The 20,795-nt window shown below is 46.5% G+C and overlaps 1 protein-coding gene across 1 annotated transcript; it reads left to right on the top strand.

The window, feature by feature from the left end:
- Window positions 1–1,257: 1,257 nt before the first annotated feature.
- Window positions 1,258–20,619, top strand: LGALS3 (galectin 3). Its single transcript, XM_035102440.3, has 6 exons — window positions 1,258–1,299; window positions 12,809–12,830; window positions 15,029–15,457; window positions 17,314–17,402; window positions 18,687–18,855; window positions 20,337–20,619. Exons 2-6 carry the CDS (start codon window positions 12,813–12,815, stop codon window positions 20,490–20,492), a joined length of 861 nt encoding a protein of 286 aa, XP_034958331.3. The 5' UTR covers window positions 1,258–1,299; window positions 12,809–12,812; the 3' UTR covers window positions 20,493–20,619.
- The last annotated feature ends 176 nt before the right edge of the window (window positions 20,620–20,795 follow it).

The raw sequence follows: 20,795 nt of genomic DNA, 5'->3' as shown, positions 1-20,795 counted from the left end.
CTTCTTCTTCTTCTTCTTCTTCTTCTTCTTCTTCTTCTTTCTTTGGTGATCCCTCGTAGCCAGGTAAGATTATCTTCCATAAACACAATTTTAACAATGGGTCCGTAAGTGACTGTGGAGGCCAATTCTCGATCCACACGTCCTTCCACAGTAGGGCCATTGGTTTCCAGGCAGGCAGGAGTTTATCACAGTGTGGATATGCCAAGCGTGCCTTCCTCTTAGCACGTTTCTCCCTAGCGTCCTGAGTTCGAGTGTCTTCAAAGCCCATGACACCTTTGGTAAAGGCTGTTCTTCAACTGGAGCGATCGCAGGCCAGTGTTTCCCAGTTGTCAGTGTTTATACTACATTTTTAAAGATTTGCCTTGACACAGTCTTTAAACCTCTTTTGTTGACCACCAGCATTACGCTTTCCATTTTTAAGTTCGGAATAGAGTAGTTGCTTTGGAAGACGATCATCAGGCATCCGCACAACATGACCAGTCCAACGAAGTTGATGTTGAATTATTATTATTATTATTATTATTACAACAGGTGAGTGTGGGGCCAAAATGTCACCTGATCAAGGCATCCGTGCCCTTGAAATAATCGTGGTCCCTTTTTAATGTTAAAAAAGCATCTTGCTGCTGGTCCATTTTCAGAACAAAAATACTAATAAGATACTATTTTTTTTAAATCAGTGCTACTACTTAAGTACTAAAATATTAAGTACTAAAGTATCAATACTTAGTACTAAAATGCTAATAAAATAATATTTTATCGGTGCTAGTACTTAGTACTAAAGTATTAATACTTAGTACTAATACTAACATACTAATAAAAAGTGCCTTTCCCCCTCTGTCTTAAGTCTCCCAACGCTTCGCTGATGCCTACAAGCTCAAGCCTTACGAAAGAAGGAGGGGAATTTTTTTCTTTCTGTACACTTTCTCCCTGCCGCCATGCAGATATTTGCAACCTTCCACCCGGTCTCTCCTCTCTCTCGCCTTTACTCTAGAGGGGGAAAGTCCCAACCGCCGCCCGCTTTCCTCGTAGGGGAGTCGCAGGCATCCTGGACGGGGCGGGATGGCGAAGGGAACCCCGGCTGGGTGGGTGGTTGGCACCCATGGGGGCCAGGCTGCATAAGAAGGCGGTGCAAGGCCGTGGGCGATTGGGAGGGGCATTTTGGGGAAGCTGCGGGGGGCGGGACACCCGACGGGGCGGTCCCGGGACGGGGATATGAGCGCCTGGCCGGCCCCGCCCGAACCCGTCTCGGCTGCTTCTTCTTTCCCTTCTCAGTCCGAGGCACCGACGGGATCCTGCCAGGTAAGAAGAAGGGCGTCGGGGAATCGGGCCCAGGAGATTTTGGGGGCGCTGGGGAGGAAAGTTGGCCGAACTTCCACACACACACTCCGAGAATGGTGCCACTTTGGGGGGGGGTCCTTTCTCCAGCCCCCCACCCAGCTGTCGGTGTTGAGAGACGGCTCCAAAAAGGGGAACCGTCTGACCTTTTTTTTCCTTTCCTTTTCTTTTTGAGGGGGGGGGTCTCTGGCCCAGGAGGGTGCCGCCTCCAAACCCCCGCCGTCTGCGATGACCTCCTGGCAGCGGAGATTTGAGGGGTCCTCCTCCTCCTGCCCCCGGTTTGGGCATCTGCGCCCTCGAGGGGCGTGGAGGAGTTTCCTAAGTAAAGAGACCCCCGCCAAGAGCGCATCTTGCGCAGAGCTGACTTCTCAAAAGCTTCCAAAAGCCGAAGCCGTCCGGGATCAGCCCAGCCCAAACCCAAAAGGGGCCTTAGGCAAGAAACAGACTTTGACGTCTCTCCCCCCCCCGCCCCCCAGCCGCTGTCAACGTCTGAATATGTGGGTTTGTGTCAAACTGAATCCGTAGCCTATTTCACAGCATGGAGCTCTGCCACCCTGCCAGGGTGATTCATCCCCGTCCGATATTAAGTCCACACGCACGGATCCGGCAAGTTACATAAGAAGAGGCTGCTGGATCAGGCCAACAGCCCATCTATGCTCTAATCAACTGAGCTATCCATGAATTAGACAAAAGAGCAGGGGACAAAAATGTTGGTTCTGCTCCGCCTGCGCATTTGGAGACAGCCATGCTTCTGAATCGCAGTTGCAGGAGGGGAGGGCGCTCTTGGGGAGGTACTTTGGATTGGACCTGAGCCCCTGGTACTGCGGCCACCAGTGGGTCGAACTCTGTGTCTCGTGCAGAGGCAGGGCAGGGCTGTGGGTTGGGCACAGCGAGGAGAATGGAAACGCAGAACGCAGAATTGTAAAGTAATGGTCGTTTTGTGCTGAAATCTAGGCAGAATGGGGTTGGTGCGTGGGAGGAAAAGAGTACAGATTTCGGAGTGGTGCAGAAACATTGAACTGTGACTCCGGATTCGGCTTTTTGCACGTGTTGGCAAGCAGCCAAGCAGCGAAAAGGCTTCTGCAGTCGCACAGAATAAGGTTTAATCCTGCATGCAACAGCTTCTTCTCTCTCTTTCAGAAGTTGCTGTTTAGGTAAGGTAAAAGGTCAAGGACCCCTGAACGGTTATGTCCAGTCAAAGGCAACTCTGGGGTTGCGGCACTCATCTCGCTTTCAGGCCGAGGGAGCCAGTGTTTGTCCGCAGACAGCTTTCCGGGTCATGTGGCCAGCAGGTTTAAACCGCTTCTGGCGCAACGGAACGCTGTGACAGAAACCTAGTTGCTGTTTAGCTTCAGTGAGGTCACATCTGCACCGATCTTTTCCCACAGAGCTATAGGTAGCAAACATTTGCTTTTTCTGCGTCCAATAGAAATCCATAGCTGGGTGCGGTGACTGCTGTAATTGACAATCGCAGTTCATATCCTGTGTTTCTGTCCAAGATCCAAAGCGGCTTACAATCCGGATTCCTGTTTAGTAACACTTGCAGAGAGTCTTCCATCTGCGTGGGCGGAGGCTGTGATGCTTCTGCAGGCCAGTTGTGGAAGACTGGATGCTAACCATGGTGGCCCACTGGCCTGATCCAGAAGGCTCCGCTTAGGGCGCAACTATCATAGAAACAACAGCAGCAAAGGGAGGAACTGCTTTTGGCCATTTCAAATCCACGCTGGGCGACGCATTCTATTATCATTATTATTACTGTATTTATTATTTATACCCCGCCCATCTGGCTGGGTTTCCCCCACCACTCTGGGCGGCTTCCAACAAAATATTAAAATACAGAAATCCACCAGACATTAAAAGCTTCCCTGAACAGGGCTGCCTTGAGATGCCTTCTAAAGGTCTGGTAGTTGTTGTTCTCTTTGACCTCTAGTGGGAGGGCATTCCACAGGGTGGGTGCCACTACCGAGAAGGCCCTCTGCCTGGTTCCCTGCAACTTGGCTTCTCGCAGGGAGGGAACCGACAGAAGGCCCTTGGCGCTGGACCTCAGTGTCCGGGCTGAACGATGGGGGTGGAGACGCTCCTTCAGGTATACAGGACCGAGGCCGTTTAGGGCTTTAAAGGTCAGCACCAACACTTTGAATTGTGCTCGGAAACGTACTGGGAGCCAATGTAGATCTTTCAAGACTGGTGTTATGTGGTCTCGGCGGCCGCTCCCAGTCACCAGTCTAGCTGCCGCATTCTGGATTAATTGCAGTTTCCGGGTCACCTTCAAAGGTAGCCCCACATAGAGCGCATTGCAGTAGTCCAAGCGAGAGATAACTAGAGCATGCACCACTCTGGTGAGACAGTCTGCGGGCCGGTAGGGTCTCAGCCTGCGTACCAGATGGAGCTGGTAGACAGCCGCCCTGGACACAGAATAAACCTGTGGCTCCATTCTACAGCCCAGCCTACCTCGCAGGGTTGTTGTAACGATAAGGTGGTGCTCACTACATCCAAGCATTCATGCTCACCGCATCCAAATATGCTGCCCTCGGCAAAATGGGAAGAAATGGTGCAATGTGTTTTTATTTTGCTAACTGCCCTAAAATAAAATAAAACAAAGGTTGGTAATAATGATATAGTAGTGTTCGTGCCTGATCCCAGCTTGTGAGTGCATTTTATTTTGCAGATAAATGCAGTGCTTTTGGGGGGGGCTAGGGGTACGCGTACCCCTAAACATTTTCTGAATCTTAAGTTTGGCCTCTTTGAGGAGCAGTATTTCAATATGAGTAGGAAAATGAGAGCACCCCTAAACGTTTTCTTTAGGGGAAAAAAACCACTGGATAAATGTATTTTATTGCATTTTATTTTGCAGAATGCTTAGACAGGTAAATGCGAAGGTATCTAAGTAGCATATCAAAGCAGAGGGTTAAAAAAAAAGTTAACGGAAACTTTGTGTGATTTGATTCAGGAGAGGCTTCCTGGTTTACAGCTGCTCTGCCCCTCTGCCCCACTCCCTGTGACTCCCAGCTTTTTGTGTGGTGGCTTTTTCATTTGTCACAGTGTCAACATCCCTCCTTTTGAAATCACAGCCGTGTGAGAACAGAAGGCCCCTTTTCTGTTTTCCCTTGCTTGGAAATGGGCGAGGCTCTATAATCCCCTTGGCATTATTTCTGCATTGTAGGTCTGAGCCCCTCCCAGCGCCGATGCTCAGCCCAGCCTTGAGCCCTTGACCGCCCAGGATGCACCCAGCTGGGGAGGAGCCATACCTCAGGGCAGGGTGGCTGCTTTGGGTGCAGAAGGTCCCAGGTTCAGTCCCCAATGGCCTCTAAAGTTCTTTCTTTCTTCTTTGGCGATCACTCTTAGCTGAGTAATAATAATTTGTTGTTTAGTCGTGTCAGCTCTTCGTGACCCCATGGACCATAGCACGCCAGGCACTCCTGTCTTCCACTGCCTCCTGTCTTTCACTGTAATAATAATAATAATAATAATAATAATAATAATAATAATAATAATAATAATTTATTATTTATACCTCGCCCATCTGGCTGGGTTTCCCCAGCCACTCTGGGCGGCTTCCAATAGAAAAATAAAACAATCGATTAAACATTAAAAGCCTCCCTAAACCGGGCTGCCTTCAGATGTCCTCTAAAAGTCTGGTAGTTATTTTTCTTTTTGACATCTGGTGGGAGGGCGTTCCACAGGGCGGGTGCCACTACCGAGAAGGCCCTCTGCCTGGTTCCCTGTAACCTCCCTTCTCGCAGCGAGGGAACCGCCAGAAGGCCGTTGGCACTTGACCTCAGTGTCCAGGCAGAGCGATGGAGGTGGAGATGCTCCTTCAGGTATACTGGACCGAGGCCGTTTTAGGGCTTTAAAGGTCAGCACCAACACTTTGAACTGTGCTCAGAAACGTACTGGGAGCCAATGCAGGTCTTTCAAGACCGGTGTTATGTGGTCTCGGCGGCTGCTCCCAGTCACCAGTCTAGCTGCCGCATTCTGGATTAATTGCGGTTTCCGGGTCACCTTCAAAGGTAGCCCCACATAGAGCGCATTGCAGTAGTCCAAGTGAGAGATTACTAGAGCATGCACCACTCTGGCGAGACAGTCTGCGGGCAGGTAGGGTCTCAGCCTGCATACCAGATGGATTGACTTCCATAAAAAATGAGTCAGTAAGTGACTATGGAGGCCAATTATGGATCCACAAGTCCTTCCACAGTGGGGACATTGGTTTCCGGGCAGGAGTGGATCATGGTGTGGATTTGCCAAGCGTGCCTTCCTCTTAGCACGTTTCTCCCTTGCGTCCTGAGTTCAAGTTTCTTCAAAGCCCATGACACCTTTGGTAAAGGCTCTTTCTCCAACTGGAGCGCTCGCAGACAAGTGTTTCCCAATTGTTGGTGTTTATACTACATTTTTCTAGGTTTGCCTTGAAAGTGTTTAAACCTTTTTTGTTGTCCACCAGCGTTACACTTTTCATTTTTAAATTTGGAATCGAGTAGTTGCTTTGGAAGACGATATTCTTTTTTTTTTTAATTTTAAAAAGCTTTATTTCTTATTTTTTTAAAAAAGTTACATACATACAAACCATATAATCAACCAAATCAACGCAAAAAAAGTAAACACAAATGTAACTGCAAATAATATATACACCAAATTATACACCAAAACTCTGAAGAGCAGAAACAAAGCAAAGGAGAAGAAAAAAAAGAAGAAGGAGAGGAAAAAAGCAAAAAGAGAGAAGAGAGAAAGAAAAAAAATGCATATATGTATATATACATATATTTAAAAATAAGAATAAAAGAGTAAATAAAAGAACTTCCGATTGTTAATATACCGTTTCTCACCATTTTTTATTTTCCCTGTCTTCCTCTTCCTTGTTTTCCCACCCTTTGTGGGTAACTCTTCTCCCATTACTTCCCCTATTTTCTCTTTAAGCAATCCTTAAATAAAATTAGACAAACTACCAATTCACAATTCAAACCCTCTTTTTTTAGGTGATCTTCCACTGGTTTCCATTCCTTTTGTACTCTCTGTTTTGCTACATTCCTTACGGCCGCTGTCATTTTATCCAAATTCATGTATTCTATCACTTTAATTAGCCAATCCTGAATTGAAGGCACCTCTTCCCCTTTCCATTTTTGTGCTATTGTTATCCTTGCTGCAGCTCCTGCATACAATATTACATTCCTATTTTTGTTAAGCATGCTACCAGAAAATATCCCTAAAGAGAAGAGGATTGGAAGACGATATTCAGGCATCTGCACAACATGACCAGTCCAACAAAGTTGATGTTGAAGAATCATCGCTTCGACACTGGTGATCTTTGCTTCTTCCAGTACATGGTAGTGGGTGACACCCGAGACCCTTGAGAGCTGCTGTCAGTCAGAGTAGGCAACACTGGGAGAGATGGGCCAATGAACGTGACTCAGTAGAATATGGCTTCATCCATTCAGCTCTGGTCTGAACTGACACTCTCCTAACGCACCAACTGCTTCGCCGGGTTAGAACAGAGATCCGTCTTGACACATCTTGTTCACAAACACCTTTGCAAAGGGAGGGCATTTGCCTGCTGTTCCTACCGATCAGTAGCATAAAGCTCTTGTTGTTTTTTAATTAAATTTCTATACTGTACTGCCTTTCATTTGAGGATTACAGGACGGTTTACAATATAAAAGCAGAAAAATACATAACATAGTAACAAACAAAAACAATTATACACACACACACACATGTGCATTAATAGGCCTGTGAGGAAAGGAATGTTTTTGCCTGGTTCCTAAAGATATGTAACAAAAGTGCCAAGTAAGCCGCCCTGGGGAGAGCATTCCACTAATGGGGAGCCACTGCAGAAAAGGCCCCGCTCTCATGTTGCCATCCTCTGGACCTCTCATGGAGGAGGGGACACAAAGAAGGGCCTCAGATGATGATATCAGGGTCCGGGGTCAGTTCATATGAGGAGATGTAGTTCTTCTTGAGGTTTTGCGGTCCTGAGCCATTTATAGGTTGGGCCAGATTCTGAGTAATATGAGCCTATGTCCCAGTGAAGCAACCTGGCCACTCTAATCTGTACCAGCTGAAGTGTCTGAACCATCTTCAGAGGCAGCCCCACGTATAATGTGTTGCAGTATTCTATCCTAGAGGTTACCAGGGCATAGACAAAAGAAGTTAGTCTGTCCTTGTCCAGATAGGGGCACAGCTGGGCCACCAGCCGAAGTTGATGGCTGGCATTCGGCGCTACCGAGGCAGCTTGAGCCTCAAGCGAAATGGAGGCTCCGTTTTATTTTTTTAATTCTACCATTGCTCTCCCAGTTTTCTAGCACGGGGCAGATTTTCAAAACGGTGAATGACGTAAGTCGTAAGGAAAGCATTAAGAACAGGCAGCAATGAAAGCGAGATAGTAATGCAAAAACAAAACCATGCAACCCTTTTGATCTCGGCTGCCTGCAATTGTGTTGAAGGCAAGAGAGTTAATTGCCTGTTTGGTGCTTCCGAGGCCCAAACAGAATGGGATTCTGTTGTCTAAATAGTTGCTGTTCCAAGAGGGCTGCTATTATCAGAGTTTCGGAGCCTCCTGCCTGATTTGTGTTTTGTAAAGGCATTCTTTGCTTCTCGGAGAGTAGCCTGGGCTTGCCTTCACCAGCCTGGACTTGGTTCTTGAAAGGGCATTGTAATGGCAGGGAGGGATGAGGAGGACGGAAGAAGGAGCATATGCAGAAAGATGCAGTGTTCTTTCCATTGTTGACATTGCATGCAGTCCTACATACAATAAGGCGCTTTAAGGCATCCCTGATAGGGATATGCCCAACATCTGTCTGCAAATAATTCTATTGTATGCCTGGGCAGAATTGCTCAGCTCCACAAGTCCATGATTCTATGAACTTGTACTTTAAATAGGCTTGTATTAAGTTTTCTTGATCACCTCTGGTGAGTCACAGTTGTCTGCAGGTGACCAAGTGGGACAGTTTGTTGATGATATTATTATTATTATTCTTACAGGCCATCAATATGCTAGAGAATGTTCTGTTATGAGAATTATAAGGTCTTGTTGTTTAGTCGTTTAGTCGTGTCCGACTCTTCGTGACCCCATGGACCATAGCACGCAAGGCACTCCTGTCTTGCACTGCCTCCCGCAGTTTGGTCAAACTCATGTTCGTAGCTTCGAGAACACTGTCCAACCATCTCGTCCTCTGTCGTCCCCTTCTCCTAGTGCCCTAAATTTTTCCCAACATCAGGGTCTTTTCCAGGGAGTCTTCTCTTCTCATGAGGTGGCCAAAGTATTGGAGCCTCAGCTTCACGATCTGTCCTTTCAGTGAGCACTCAGGCCTGATTTCCTTCAGAATGGATAGGTTTGATCTTCTTGCAGTCCGTGGGACTCTCAAGAGTCTCCCCAAGCACCATAATTCAAAAGCATCAATTCTTCAGCGATCAGCCTTCTTTATGGTCCAGCTCTCACTTCCATACATCACTACTGGGAAAACCATAGCTTTAACTATACGGACCTTTGTCGGCAAGGTGATGTCTCTGCTTTTTAAGATGCTGTCTAGGTTTGTCATTGCTTTTCTCCCAAGAAGCAGGCGTCTTTTAATTTCGTGACTGCTGTCACCATCTGCAGTAATCAAGGAGCCCCAGAAAGTAAAATCTCTCACTGCCTCCATTTCTTCCCCTTCTATTTGCCAGGAGGTGATGGGACCAGTGGCCATGATCTTGGTTTTTTTGATGTTGAAAAACTCCATGGACAAAGACAACAGGCATATAAGGTCTAAATGTTCATAAATGTACCAGGCAAACACATACATACAGTCATACCTCGGTTTAAGTACGCTTCGGTTTGAGTACTTTCAGTTTAAGTACTCCGCGGACCCGTCTGGAACGGATTAAGCCACTTTCCATTTCTTTCAATGGGAAAGTTCGCTTCAGGTTAAGTACGCTTCAGTTTAAGCACAGACTTCCGGAACCAATTGTGTACTTAAACCGAGGTACCACTGTATATATATATATATAAACCACATGTCTGAAACAGTAGTACAGGAAAACAGCCCTAAAGCCATTTTGACTCTTTCAGTGACCTCAAATATTTCTCTGCAGTTTGAAATGGAAGAAGACCCATTGTCTGTGTGCTCACAAATCCTGCCTTAAGGGCACAATTGGTATGAATAAGGTGAGCCTGTGACCAGTGGCGGAGCTTCATGCTCTGGCACCGGGGGTGGGTTGGCGTGTGTCCTGGGGGTGTGGTGCACCACCTGTGGGGACGTGGCGCCCAGCATGGGCAGGGGGCAGCTGCGATGGCACCCCACCGGGATTGCTCTGCCGGGGGGGGGGGCAATGTGCTCCCCCCCCGCACTCCTCTTCCTCTGCCAGTGACCTGGACTTCCGGTGACCTGGATTCAAGAATTAAGTATTTATTATCACAAAAGAATAGCCAGGCTCTCCATGTAAACCAGGCACCCCCAAACTTTGGCCCTCCAGATGTTTTGGACTATAATTCCCATCATCCCTGACCACTGGTCCTGCTAGCTAGGGATCATGGGAGTTGTAGGCCAAAACATCTGGAGGGCCGCAGTTTGGGGATGCCTGATGTAAACCCATCAACAGGTTTCCTGCCAGACAGGACTTTGCTGTAGCCCGCCCCTTCTGCTGTAAACACCCCCTCTTCTGTGATGCATGTATGATGTATTGGGGGGGGTGGTCTTGAGCTACAGGGTGGCAATTTCAAAAGTCTATATAAGGGCTTGCACACCAATGTTCTGGGTTCCTCCTCCCTCCTGCGTGTGGTGAGTGAGGACCCTGTTGCAACAGTTGAATAAAGATCAGGCTTACTAGCTGCTTTGCTTCTCAATATTCTCTGGTTGGCTTCTGTTATTTCTCCCTACGGATAGGGAACCTACATAAGGACTCTATAAGAGCTCTTAGATACCCCATAAGGGAAAAGGAGCAGTTCCCCCCCCTTATAACAGTTCACACAGGTATGAGTAGACAAGCGGCAAGTACCTTTCTCTCTGAGCTAATCTTGCAAATATAAGTACACAATGTTGTAAACTTGGAGGAAGAATAAAAGAATAGCGCCTTTGAGACTGCTCAAAGAAGCTCATACCAAAATAAAAACTTAGTTGGTCTTTAAGGTGCTACTGAAGGAATTTTTTTATTTTACTTCGACCCAGACCAACACGGCTACCTACCTGTAACCAGAACTATTAAATTCCTTGTGGTTAGGGCCAGGAACCAGGATGATACCTACTAGATTTTCAGTAAGCGTATTTTGAGAAACGGTTTGCATGGTTGGTGCTAAACTGGCATTTGTTGCTAAACTTTGCAACAAAGCCCCAGAAGAAAACAAAAGCAAAGTGACCCAGTCCCGTTGGGCTTGTTTAGAGCTGGCTATTGAACAACTTCTACCTCTCCTAATTTTATTGCCTAATTGGGTTGGAATGTTTGGTATGAAGGCTCTCTCTTTCACTATAGCAGTTGAAACAGGATGGTTTCTCAGCCTCGCAGTCTTCAGGTGCGATTCCTTTTCTCAGTGACGCTTGCCTAAAACTCTGATCGTCTTAAATTCCGTTCCCCCAAAACCTAGGTTCTGCCGCTGGAATAAATTGCGCAGGAGTTTCTTCCTCAGTTGATGGCTGGTTTTCAGGCAGATCTGAATCTTGAAGTCTGTTTTGTATTGCAGATGAAGGTCTTGATAAACATACTCTTTGCGTACCAAGAGGTAACTGGCATGTTTCCTTCCAAGGTGCCTGTAAGTCCACCTTCACGTATCAGGTAGAGGTGACTCACTAAAGATAAGCAGGGATTTCGGTTCCGCCTCTTGAAGGCACCATCCTGATCCTCACTATCCCATCCTGGATGAAAGAAACTATACGGAGAGGCAGTCTTGGGCCTGTCTGCCTGATGGGAAAATCAGAATGATTTAAAAGCTTCCTGCATGGCAGGGGGTTGGACTAGATGACCCTCGGGGTGTCCCTTCTAACTCTACAATTCTATGGTGAAAAGGTAAAGGTGAAGGAGCTTTGGATGGTTAAGCCCAGTCAAAGGCGACATGGGGTTGCGGCGCTCATCTCACTTTCAGGCTGAGGGAGCTGCTGTTTGTTCACAGACAGCTATCCGGGTCATGCGGCCAACAGGACTAAACCACTTCTGGCGCAACAGGACACTGTGATGGAAACCAGAGCACACGGAAACACCATTTACCTTTCCGCCGCAGTGGTACCTATTTATCTACTTGCACTGGCGTGCTTTCGAACTGCTAGGTTGGCAGGAGCTGGGACAGAGCAACGGGAGCTCACCCCGTCACGGGGATTCTATGATAGCCCTCTCCTCCATGAATCTATCCTTATCGTTAATGGCAGGGAAGGATAAACTGTAGAGTGAGCTTACTTGAATCAAATCAATCATGGGTGAGGTGAAGGGATGAGTCACAGCTTTGCCACATGAGCTGTTGTCACAAACCTCGAAGGACAGTTGCGAGGAAGGCTTCAGCAGGGCAGCGCTCGTCATGCCAATGCGCTGTTGTTTATGGTGGGGCACTAAGTAAACTGTGTGGGGTAGATACACTTTCTTAACATGAATGGGGAGCATTTGATTTGAGTCATGGGCGTGTCGAGGCCTGAGTGAGTCATATTTGCACAGAGCTTTCGCCTGAAGCCACGGACAACGGCTGTGTGTTTTCCCAGAGTGAATGCTGTGGCAATTTCCCTGAATATCTCTTTGAAAGGGCGTGTTCGTGCGTGTTTTGTAGGCTTTCTATGAAGTATGTGGGTCTCTTTTCCACACACCCCTTCGGCCAGCTTTCAGGGGAGTGTACCCTGTCCGGAAGACAGCTCTGTTTGTGTTAAGAAGTGAGGGCAAAACCTGAAATATGTTCCTGGGCGGTCTTCGCTGCTTGTTCCAAGATGAGTCAACATCATGTGTATACTCAGAACACAGAAGGAAATGAATTGGTAGCAGATCTGGATGGCTCACTGCTAGGAAGGGGGGGGGGAGAAATTCCATTCGGTTTGCATTTAAAGGCAAACCTACCTAATTCTCTCTTTTCGAAACAACACAAGCGCTGAAAAACTAGAGGACTGAAAAACACTTTGAAACTGGTACCATTCTGGATATTGCAATGCCCTTCTGCAGCCAAGCAATGTGAAGGTGCTGCAGTAAAAGTCTTTATGAAGATGCACACATTAGTGAAAAGAAGAGGCGAACATGCTCTACATTAGGCAAAATGGCAAGTAAACATTTAAAGACGTTTGCACTCCAATGCCAGTGAATTTACATGAGGGCTTGAAAGCAACGTCGGGATTCTGAGCTGTTTCTTTGCCCGAAAATAAATAAATCCCAGCCTTCATCAAGCTGGTGCTTCTCCAGATGTTTGGGACTACAACTTCCAACTCCCAGCAAACATCTGGGAGGGGCACCAGGTAGGCAAAAGCTGCCAAGATCTGCATTTGGCCAGTGGAATCTATGGCTGCTGCCTTCCATTCACCTGTTCTCTTTTTCTGTTTTGTTTCAGGAAGATGTCTGACGGCTTTTCAGTAAGTACCTGCTCTCCTGATGCAGTAGTGCTTTTGATGCCAATTTTAAAAAGGATTGCTGTGTTGTTGCTGTGACCTGAGACGTCACGTGATCTTGGCCTGAGAAAGCAGGGCGCTTTCTGTATCATCAAGAAAGCACCAGCCACGGTTTCAGCAGAGACATTTAATTGCACGTTTAGTCAAAACCCAGTGAAAACCATATACCCGTTTTTTCCGTCTATAAGACTCCCCCATGTATAAGACATCCCCTTTTTGGGGGGCAACAACCAATCGCCAGTCCACCCTCAGCACTATCTGTGTATAAGATGCGCATTGATTTTTGACATTACAGTGGTACCTCTAGTTACGGACACTCAATCCATTCCAGGGTGCTATTTGCACCCCAAAAAGTCTGCAACTAGAGCACTGCTTCTGCGCATGCATGCGGTGTGATAGAGTGCTTCTGCGCACACACGAGGTGCGCAGAGCGCTTCTGCACATGCGCACGTAGCGAAACCCGGAAGTATACACTTCTGGGTTTGCCGCGTTCGTATCTTGAAAAAACACAACTGGAGACTGACGTAACAAGTGGCACGACTGTATTTTTTTGGGGGGGGGGAACCCTAGTCTTCTACACGGAAAAATATGGTAGTTTCATTAATCCAACAAAACTGATGTACTTGATCGAGTGATACCAGGTTTCTGAAATCTGTTGACCATTTAGCAAGAGGCTAAGATACCACATTTGGTACCTTTGCTGTTCAGTCAATTCTTAATGCAATGGATTAACAGTTTCCTAGTGTTTGGTTTAAAGTCACTAAGGGCAGGAGTCTTAAAAACCACCACCTTCTTCACACAGCAAAGTATGGAACGTGCTCCCTGCGGAGGCAATGGTGGCCACCAACCTTTTTGGCTTTAAAAGAGGATTGGACGAATTCATGAAGGAGTAGAGATCCTTAGAACTGTAGAGTTAGAAGAGACCCTGAGGGTCATCCAGTCCAACCCCCCTGCAATGCAGGAATCTTTTGTCCAAGATGGGTCTCGAGCCCACGACCCTGAGATTAACAGTCTCCTGCTCTACCGACTGAGCTACCCCAAGCTCCCGAGGCAGCAGTGCTTCTGAATACCAGTTGGTTGCTGGAAACCATAAGAGGGGAGAGGTTCTCCTGTGCTTTGAATCCTGCTTACTGGTGAACCAGCCTCGCAAGACTCCAAGCTGTAAAACAGGCCACAAATTCAGTTTTACAAAGCAATGTATTCAAAAGTTGGCAGAGACTGGGGGAAAGGGGAGACATGGAAAGCTACCATTTGGGTTTGGGCTGGGCTGCGCGCCCCCCAGGTAATCCCACCACGCCCCAGTGGGTGGCGCCACCTGCTTTGGGACACACTGGTGCACACTAAACAACATTGTACAGTATAACACAACAAATATGCCAATGCTCAGAAATTGCTGAAACGAAACTGCAGCTGTTGCTTTGTTCTCTCTCTCTCTCTCTCTCTCTCTCTCTCTCTCTCTCTCTCTCTCTCTTGAAATAATGTTTATTTGATTTTACAAGTATAAAGATATAAGAGTAACAATCCAACTATACACATCCACAATTAAAGATCCCTCCGAATCTCTGGACTTCCACCTTCCCCTCCATGGGTCCTATTGCTAACCTTATCTACTGCACATTTTTCAGTAATCCATATTGTATATTACTCCACTGTTTCCATATTACTTGCTACATTACAAGTGTTATTGCAATCCTGCTAATGTTTTTATCTGCTTACACTGGTCTCAAAGGTAAATTAAAAAAAATTCCCATTCTGTATTAAAGTTTTGATTTCTTGGTTCCTGAGCTTTACGGTCAGTTTTGCCATTTCGGCATAGTCTAGCAGTTTAATTTGCCATTCTTCTATGGTAGGGACTTTATCTTATTTCCATCTCTGGGCTAGTAGCATCCGTGCGGATGTCGTCACATACATAAAAAGTCTTTTTTGCTCCCTTGGAATATCTGCCCCTATATTTCCTAATAAAAAAAGCCTCTGGGTTTTATTTTTACAAAAGTTAATTTGAACATTTTTTTCATCTCATCATATATCATTTCCCAGAATGATTTTATTACCTTACAAGACCACCATATATGATAGAAAGTGCCTTCTTTTTCTTTACATTTCCAGCAAATATTTGGGCCTCTTATACATTTTTGCTAACGGTTGCTTTGTTCTCTACACAGTTGTCTGATGCCTTGTCCGGAGGGGCCAACAACCCCAATGCCAACCCAAATGCCCAGCCAAACCCTTGGGGAAATCAGCCCGGCACTTTCCCGGGTTATCCTGGAGCGTTCCCCGGCCCATATCCTGGAGCACCCGGCGCATACCCGGGGGCCCCTGGCGCGTATCCTGGGGCCCCCGGCGCATACCCAGGGGCCCCACAAGCAGGTGGCGCATACCCAGGGGCCCCACAAGCGGGTGGCGCATACCCTGGAGGCCCACCCCAGCCAGGCGGATTTCCCAGCGCACCTGGAATCGTTCCACCAGGTGCCTCTGGCATGTATCCTGGCCCCGGACAGCCCCCAAGTGGCGGGGGAGCACAGCCGACCGCACCGCAGATTGGACCTGGATTCCCACCTTCTGTTCCGTCCGGAGGACCTTCCGGCCCATTGGTGAGAAACTTGTTTGTGTGTGCCTCTAAGCCTAAGAAATCTCTCTCTCTCTCTCTGATCTGTCTTATTTCAGAAAATGTATACACTGCTTGACGGTAAGCAATAACATCAAAAGTGGCTTGCAAGATTTAGGACAGGCATCCCCAAACTTCGGCCCTCCAGATGTTTTGGACTACAATTCCCATCACCCCAGACCATTGGTCCTGTTAGCTAGGGATCACGGGAGTTGTAGGCCAAAACATCTGGAGGGTCGCAGTTTGGGGATGCCTGATTTAGGATTTTGTGTGGGTTTTTTTAAAAAGAAAACGAATACCCTTTGTTCACAGAACAAAAAGTTACTCCTGGGTGAAGCTGTGATTAGGATCAGTTTGCAACATTCCCCATAGATAGGTTTTTCTGCTTGACAACAGTTGCCCACTCAAAACTCCATTCCACAAGGGTACATGAGTTACGCAGCTTAAAGCAAAATTCTGAGGGCTGACGGAATTAAATGAAACTAGCCAGAGTCATTTCATTCTTATTAATTTGTACCCCACTTTTATATACTGATTTGTATACCGCTTATATGTCCAAATGTCTTCTATTCTTTGGTCCCATAGAACAGAGGGACATCTGACCAAAATTGCTTTGGAAATAATTTTTTTTATTAGTTGCATCGAGGTTCCCCCACCCCCAGCTATCTTCTTAGTTGTGGCTTTAAACGGCTATTCTATTTTACCTATATTTTGGTGATTTGTTTATATTTTATATATAGTTAGCTGCTTTGGGGTTGGGGGGTACCGTCCTAGACCAGTGGTTCTGAAGCTTTTTTTTCCTTTGGGCTACACTTTCAGAAGAAATATTTGCTCACACCACACCAAATTTCCTCTTGATATGAAATACGTTGTATTTCAGCAGGACTGAACCACTTCTGGCACAACAGGACACTGTAATGGAAACCAGAGCACACAGAAACACCATTTACCTTTCCGCCGCAGTGGTACCTATCTATCTACTTGCACTGGCGTGCTTTTGAACTACTAGGTTGGCAGGAGCTGGGATCAAGCAATGGGAGCTCACCCTGTCACAGGGATTCGAACCACCGACCTTCTGATCAGCAAGCCCTAGGCTCAGTGGTTTAACCACAGCGCCACCTGGGTCCCTAATCTCACTTACATTACGTCTAATTTGAGACAAGCAAATTTCCACCTCCTCAACACCACAAAGAAGCCTTTCTCTCTTCTTAACTTGAAAATCCCTGTTCACAACAATATGATGTGCAGAACTATAGTCAATGGGTTGCCGGCGCTCTTGCTCTCATTTTGGAAAGATAACTATCCACTATTCTCCAAATATGGGACGCGGGTGGCGCTGTGGGTTAAACCACAGAGCCTAGGGCTTGCCAGTCAGAAGGTCGGCGGTTCGAATCCCTGTGACAGGGTGAGCTCCCGTTGCTCAGTCCCAGCTCCTGCCAACCTAGCAGTTTGAAAGCATGTCAAAGTGCAAGTAGATAAATAGGTACTGCTCCGGCGGGAAGGTAAACGGTGTTTCCGTGCACTGCTCTGGTTCGCCAGAAGCGGCTTAGTCCTGCTGGCCACATGATCCGGAAGCTGCACGCCAGCTCCCTCGGCCAGTAAAACGAGATGAGCACCACAACCCCCCCCCCCAGAGTCGTCCGCGACTGGACCTAACGGTCAGGGGTCCCTTTACCTTTTTATTCTGCAAATAAAATAAAAAAGTATTTTGATACTATACACTGAAATGTTCAAATGTTCCTGTGATTGTCCTTGAATCTTCCTGCCATTTGCCATCCTTTCCTGCCACACCCTTTGAGACCCACTGCACCAACACTCTGAACATTATACCATCTTTTGCAGAAAGTTCCCTGTGACATCCCACTGCCGGCCGGACTCCAGCCTCGCACTTTATTGACCATTGTCGGGACGGTGAATCAAAGGGCAAGCTGGTAAAGATGGAAAAGGGACTGGGGTTGGGTGTGGAGGTGTTTCAGAGTTTCCTGCAGGAGGGGACTGAATGTTTGAGGCCCAATTACGGCTTTGGTGTCTCCCTCTTCCCTGTCCCTTCTCCCCAGGCTCACAATTCAGAATGAGGAACCCAGAGATAGGGGTGGAGATGTACTATTTTGAGTCAGCCAGGGGGAAGCGCATGAATGAGCCGGCTAACCATGGTCTAGACCGGGCTGCTATCCCACATATCCTCCAGGCAAATCATCATCTCTGAGCGGCTTTTCACAAAGCATATGCAGTCGTTAGGATCAGTGGTTCCCAACATAGTAAAATTCAGAACAGCAACAGTTAATGGTGCATTTACCGGTATTCAAAATCCAGTTAAAAGATTATTTAAGTCAACAAAATTGACGAACTTGATCCCTGTGATACCAACTTTTCAGTCATTTATACTACCTCTAGTGCCCCCTGCCACTCCTTCTCTTTGCTCACCCCCCATGTAATCCGACCCCCCCAGGGGGGCAGTACCACCCGCTTTGTTAGATGCTACCCTGTCTTTATTGAGCTCTCGTCCTAGAATCATAGAGTTGGAAGAGACCACAAGGGCCATCCAGTCTAACCCCCTTGCTTAGGGTGTGTATAATTTTCCCCATCCTTCATCTCACACTTTTAAATGCATTTCCTCATCACATTCCTTACTGCAAAACTGTCAGCTAAGAGTTTGACTGTCAGAGTTCCTGGATGGCTTTTAAAATAATAATAATAATAATAATAATAATAATAATAATAATAATAATAAGCTAACAAAAAGCTACAAATTGCACACCTATTAGCCAAATTTGCTCTGGCAGCTAAGAAGTTCTGTTCCAGCCCTGTTAATGCTTTCCAATTTTAAAATTTTATGCTGTACATTTTTTATGCTGAAAATGTTTCTAGGGTAGGTTGTGCAATTTCAGTGGAAAGGCTTGCTCTTGCCCTCTGCTGTACGTTGTAAAGACCTTTGGCTGTATGCAATAGATTCTTATTTAAGGGGATTTGTTGGACTCTACGAGAACACTGTGACAAGGAGTTCTAAAAGCTCTCAGCATTTTACCCATGTCAACAGCACATAACTTCAGTTCTTTAGACAGCTTAGGGCGGTTGTGACTAAACTCAACAAGAAATTGAAAGAAATATTTGATCCCAGTGATCTTAATTCCTAACGGCTCCCGCTGCGTGATTAACGATCAAACGTCGAGACATTCCTCGGGAGAGGTTACAGCTCGTGTCTCCCTGTTTGTTAGCATTAAAGTGGACTTGAAGAAGGGCAATGACATCGCTCTCCACTTCAACCCCCGCTTCAACGAAGAGGGCAGGAAAGTTATTGTGTGCAACACCATGCTTCAGAACACCTGGGGGAAGGAAGACCGGACAGCCCCCAGGTTCCCCTTCGAGGCTGGCAAACCTTTCAAGGTAAGGGAAATGGGGTTCTCTCTCTCTTAACTGAAGCAGAAGCGAGATGAATGAGTTAAATGTTTATAAAATAAAAAATATATACTTCCAGTAGCACCTTAGAGACCAACTAAGTTTGTTCTTGGTATGAGTTTTCGTGTGCATGCACACTTCTTCAGATACACTGAAGCAGAAGTCACCAGACCCTGATATATAGTGAGAGGGTGCGGAGGGGTATTACTCAGAAGGGTGGTGGGAATGGGGGATTGGCCGATAGGTGTGGTAAACCTGTGGACGACTGTCAATTACTGCAATTGGTCTTACAGGCAAAAGGGGCGAGATGGCTAAAAATAGCTTTATCGTGTATAATGAGATAAGAATCCAATGTCTCTATTCAGACCAGGTCTCTACACGGTTTTAAGTTTGGTAGTAAGTTGCAATTCAGCAACTTCTTTTTCCAGTCTATTTCTGAAATTCTTTTGTAATAAGACAGCTACTTTTGAGATTTTGTATAGAATGTCCTGAGAGATTGAAGTGTTCTCCTACTGGTTTCTCTGTCTTTTGATTCCTGATGTCAGATTTATGTCCATTTATCCTTTGGCGTAGGGTTAAATGTCTATGCTGTATAATGAAAGCACTGGCTGAAATTGATGTTTTAATGATGTTGTTGTTTAGTCGTTTAGTCGTGTCTGACTCTTCGTGACCCCATGGACCATAGCACGCCATTTAATGATGGGCGGCTTATTTTACCATGAAAATTGATTAATTGCTGCATTTCCACAATGAGCTGTGCCTAAAGGAGTGAACAACTTCCACGGCCACAGGAGTTGCAGGTCCCCACAGGTTCCCCACACCTGATCTAAATCCACAAAAATTACATCTGCTTCCGTACCACTGTTTCATTACACCATACGCCTGCCACCGTATTTCTGCATCGCCTCTAGTAAGCATCCATCATTCAGACAGCAACATACGCATTTCAGCAGCAGTCTTGCTTAGTGGTTATAGCAGTAAGAACAGAAGATGACCACAACCTGGATTGGACAAAAGGTTCCAGCCTCCTGACCAGATGTTTCTGGCAAGACCGCCAGTATTGGAGCCTCAACTTCACTGTCCTTCCAGTGAGCCGTGAGCTGTACATTTAGTAAAACCACCATTTACCATATCCCGTACCAGAACCAGGATTCCACAGAACCATTAAAAACCACCATAAAACTAAATACCAGCATGTTACGCCTGCTGGAAGAAAGTCTTTGCTGTGTGCAGCAAGGTTGCCTACCTAATCCCAAATGGGAGTTTCACAGACTTAAGACCTGCAGCAGTGGTTTACTGACTTGACTCAAGGGTAGAACCACTGAAATGAATGCAAGTGAATATAGCCCTAAGCCTTGATGCCGGAGTGCTAGGAAGCCAAGCTCTGTTCAAATAATTTGAAACTTAGTTAATCTCTCACAGCCTCTGCCAACCTGCTTTCCTGGTTTTGAACACCTCTCCTTTTTCAGATTCATATTCTGTGCGAAGCCGATCACCTGAAGATCGCCGTCAACGATGCTCATTTGATGCAGTACAACCACCGCATCAAGGAGCTAAACCAGATCAACAAGCTGTGCATCGATGGCGACATCACCCTCACCAGTGTCACACCAACAACCATCTAAGCCAAGACGGCAGCACCCCAATACGCCAACGCTGCGTGCATTAAAACAGCAGCTTTCATTTTTCTAAAAAGATGTCTGGCTGGCTTCGCTTTGTAGGGCAAAGTTTAATAAAAAATATATATATGCAGGCTGAGTGTCCTATTTAAGTCCTCACAAGCAGGTTTCTAGTCCTTATGGGCACCAGAGGGTTAGAACGGGTGTTGGCAATGAGGATGCAGCTGAGCAGGGCTGCTAGGAGTGAGGGTTTCTGATTTTATTAGGAACTTTTCAAAAGCTAAATGTTCATCAGATAATCAAGAAAAG

Source organism: Zootoca vivipara, chromosome 1, assembly GCF_965207765.1.
Source record: "Zootoca vivipara chromosome 1, rZooViv2.hap1.1, whole genome shotgun sequence".
NCBI lineage: Eukaryota > Metazoa > Chordata > Lepidosauria > Squamata > Lacertidae > Zootoca > Zootoca vivipara.
This window is presented reverse-complemented; position numbering and strand designations above follow the sequence as displayed.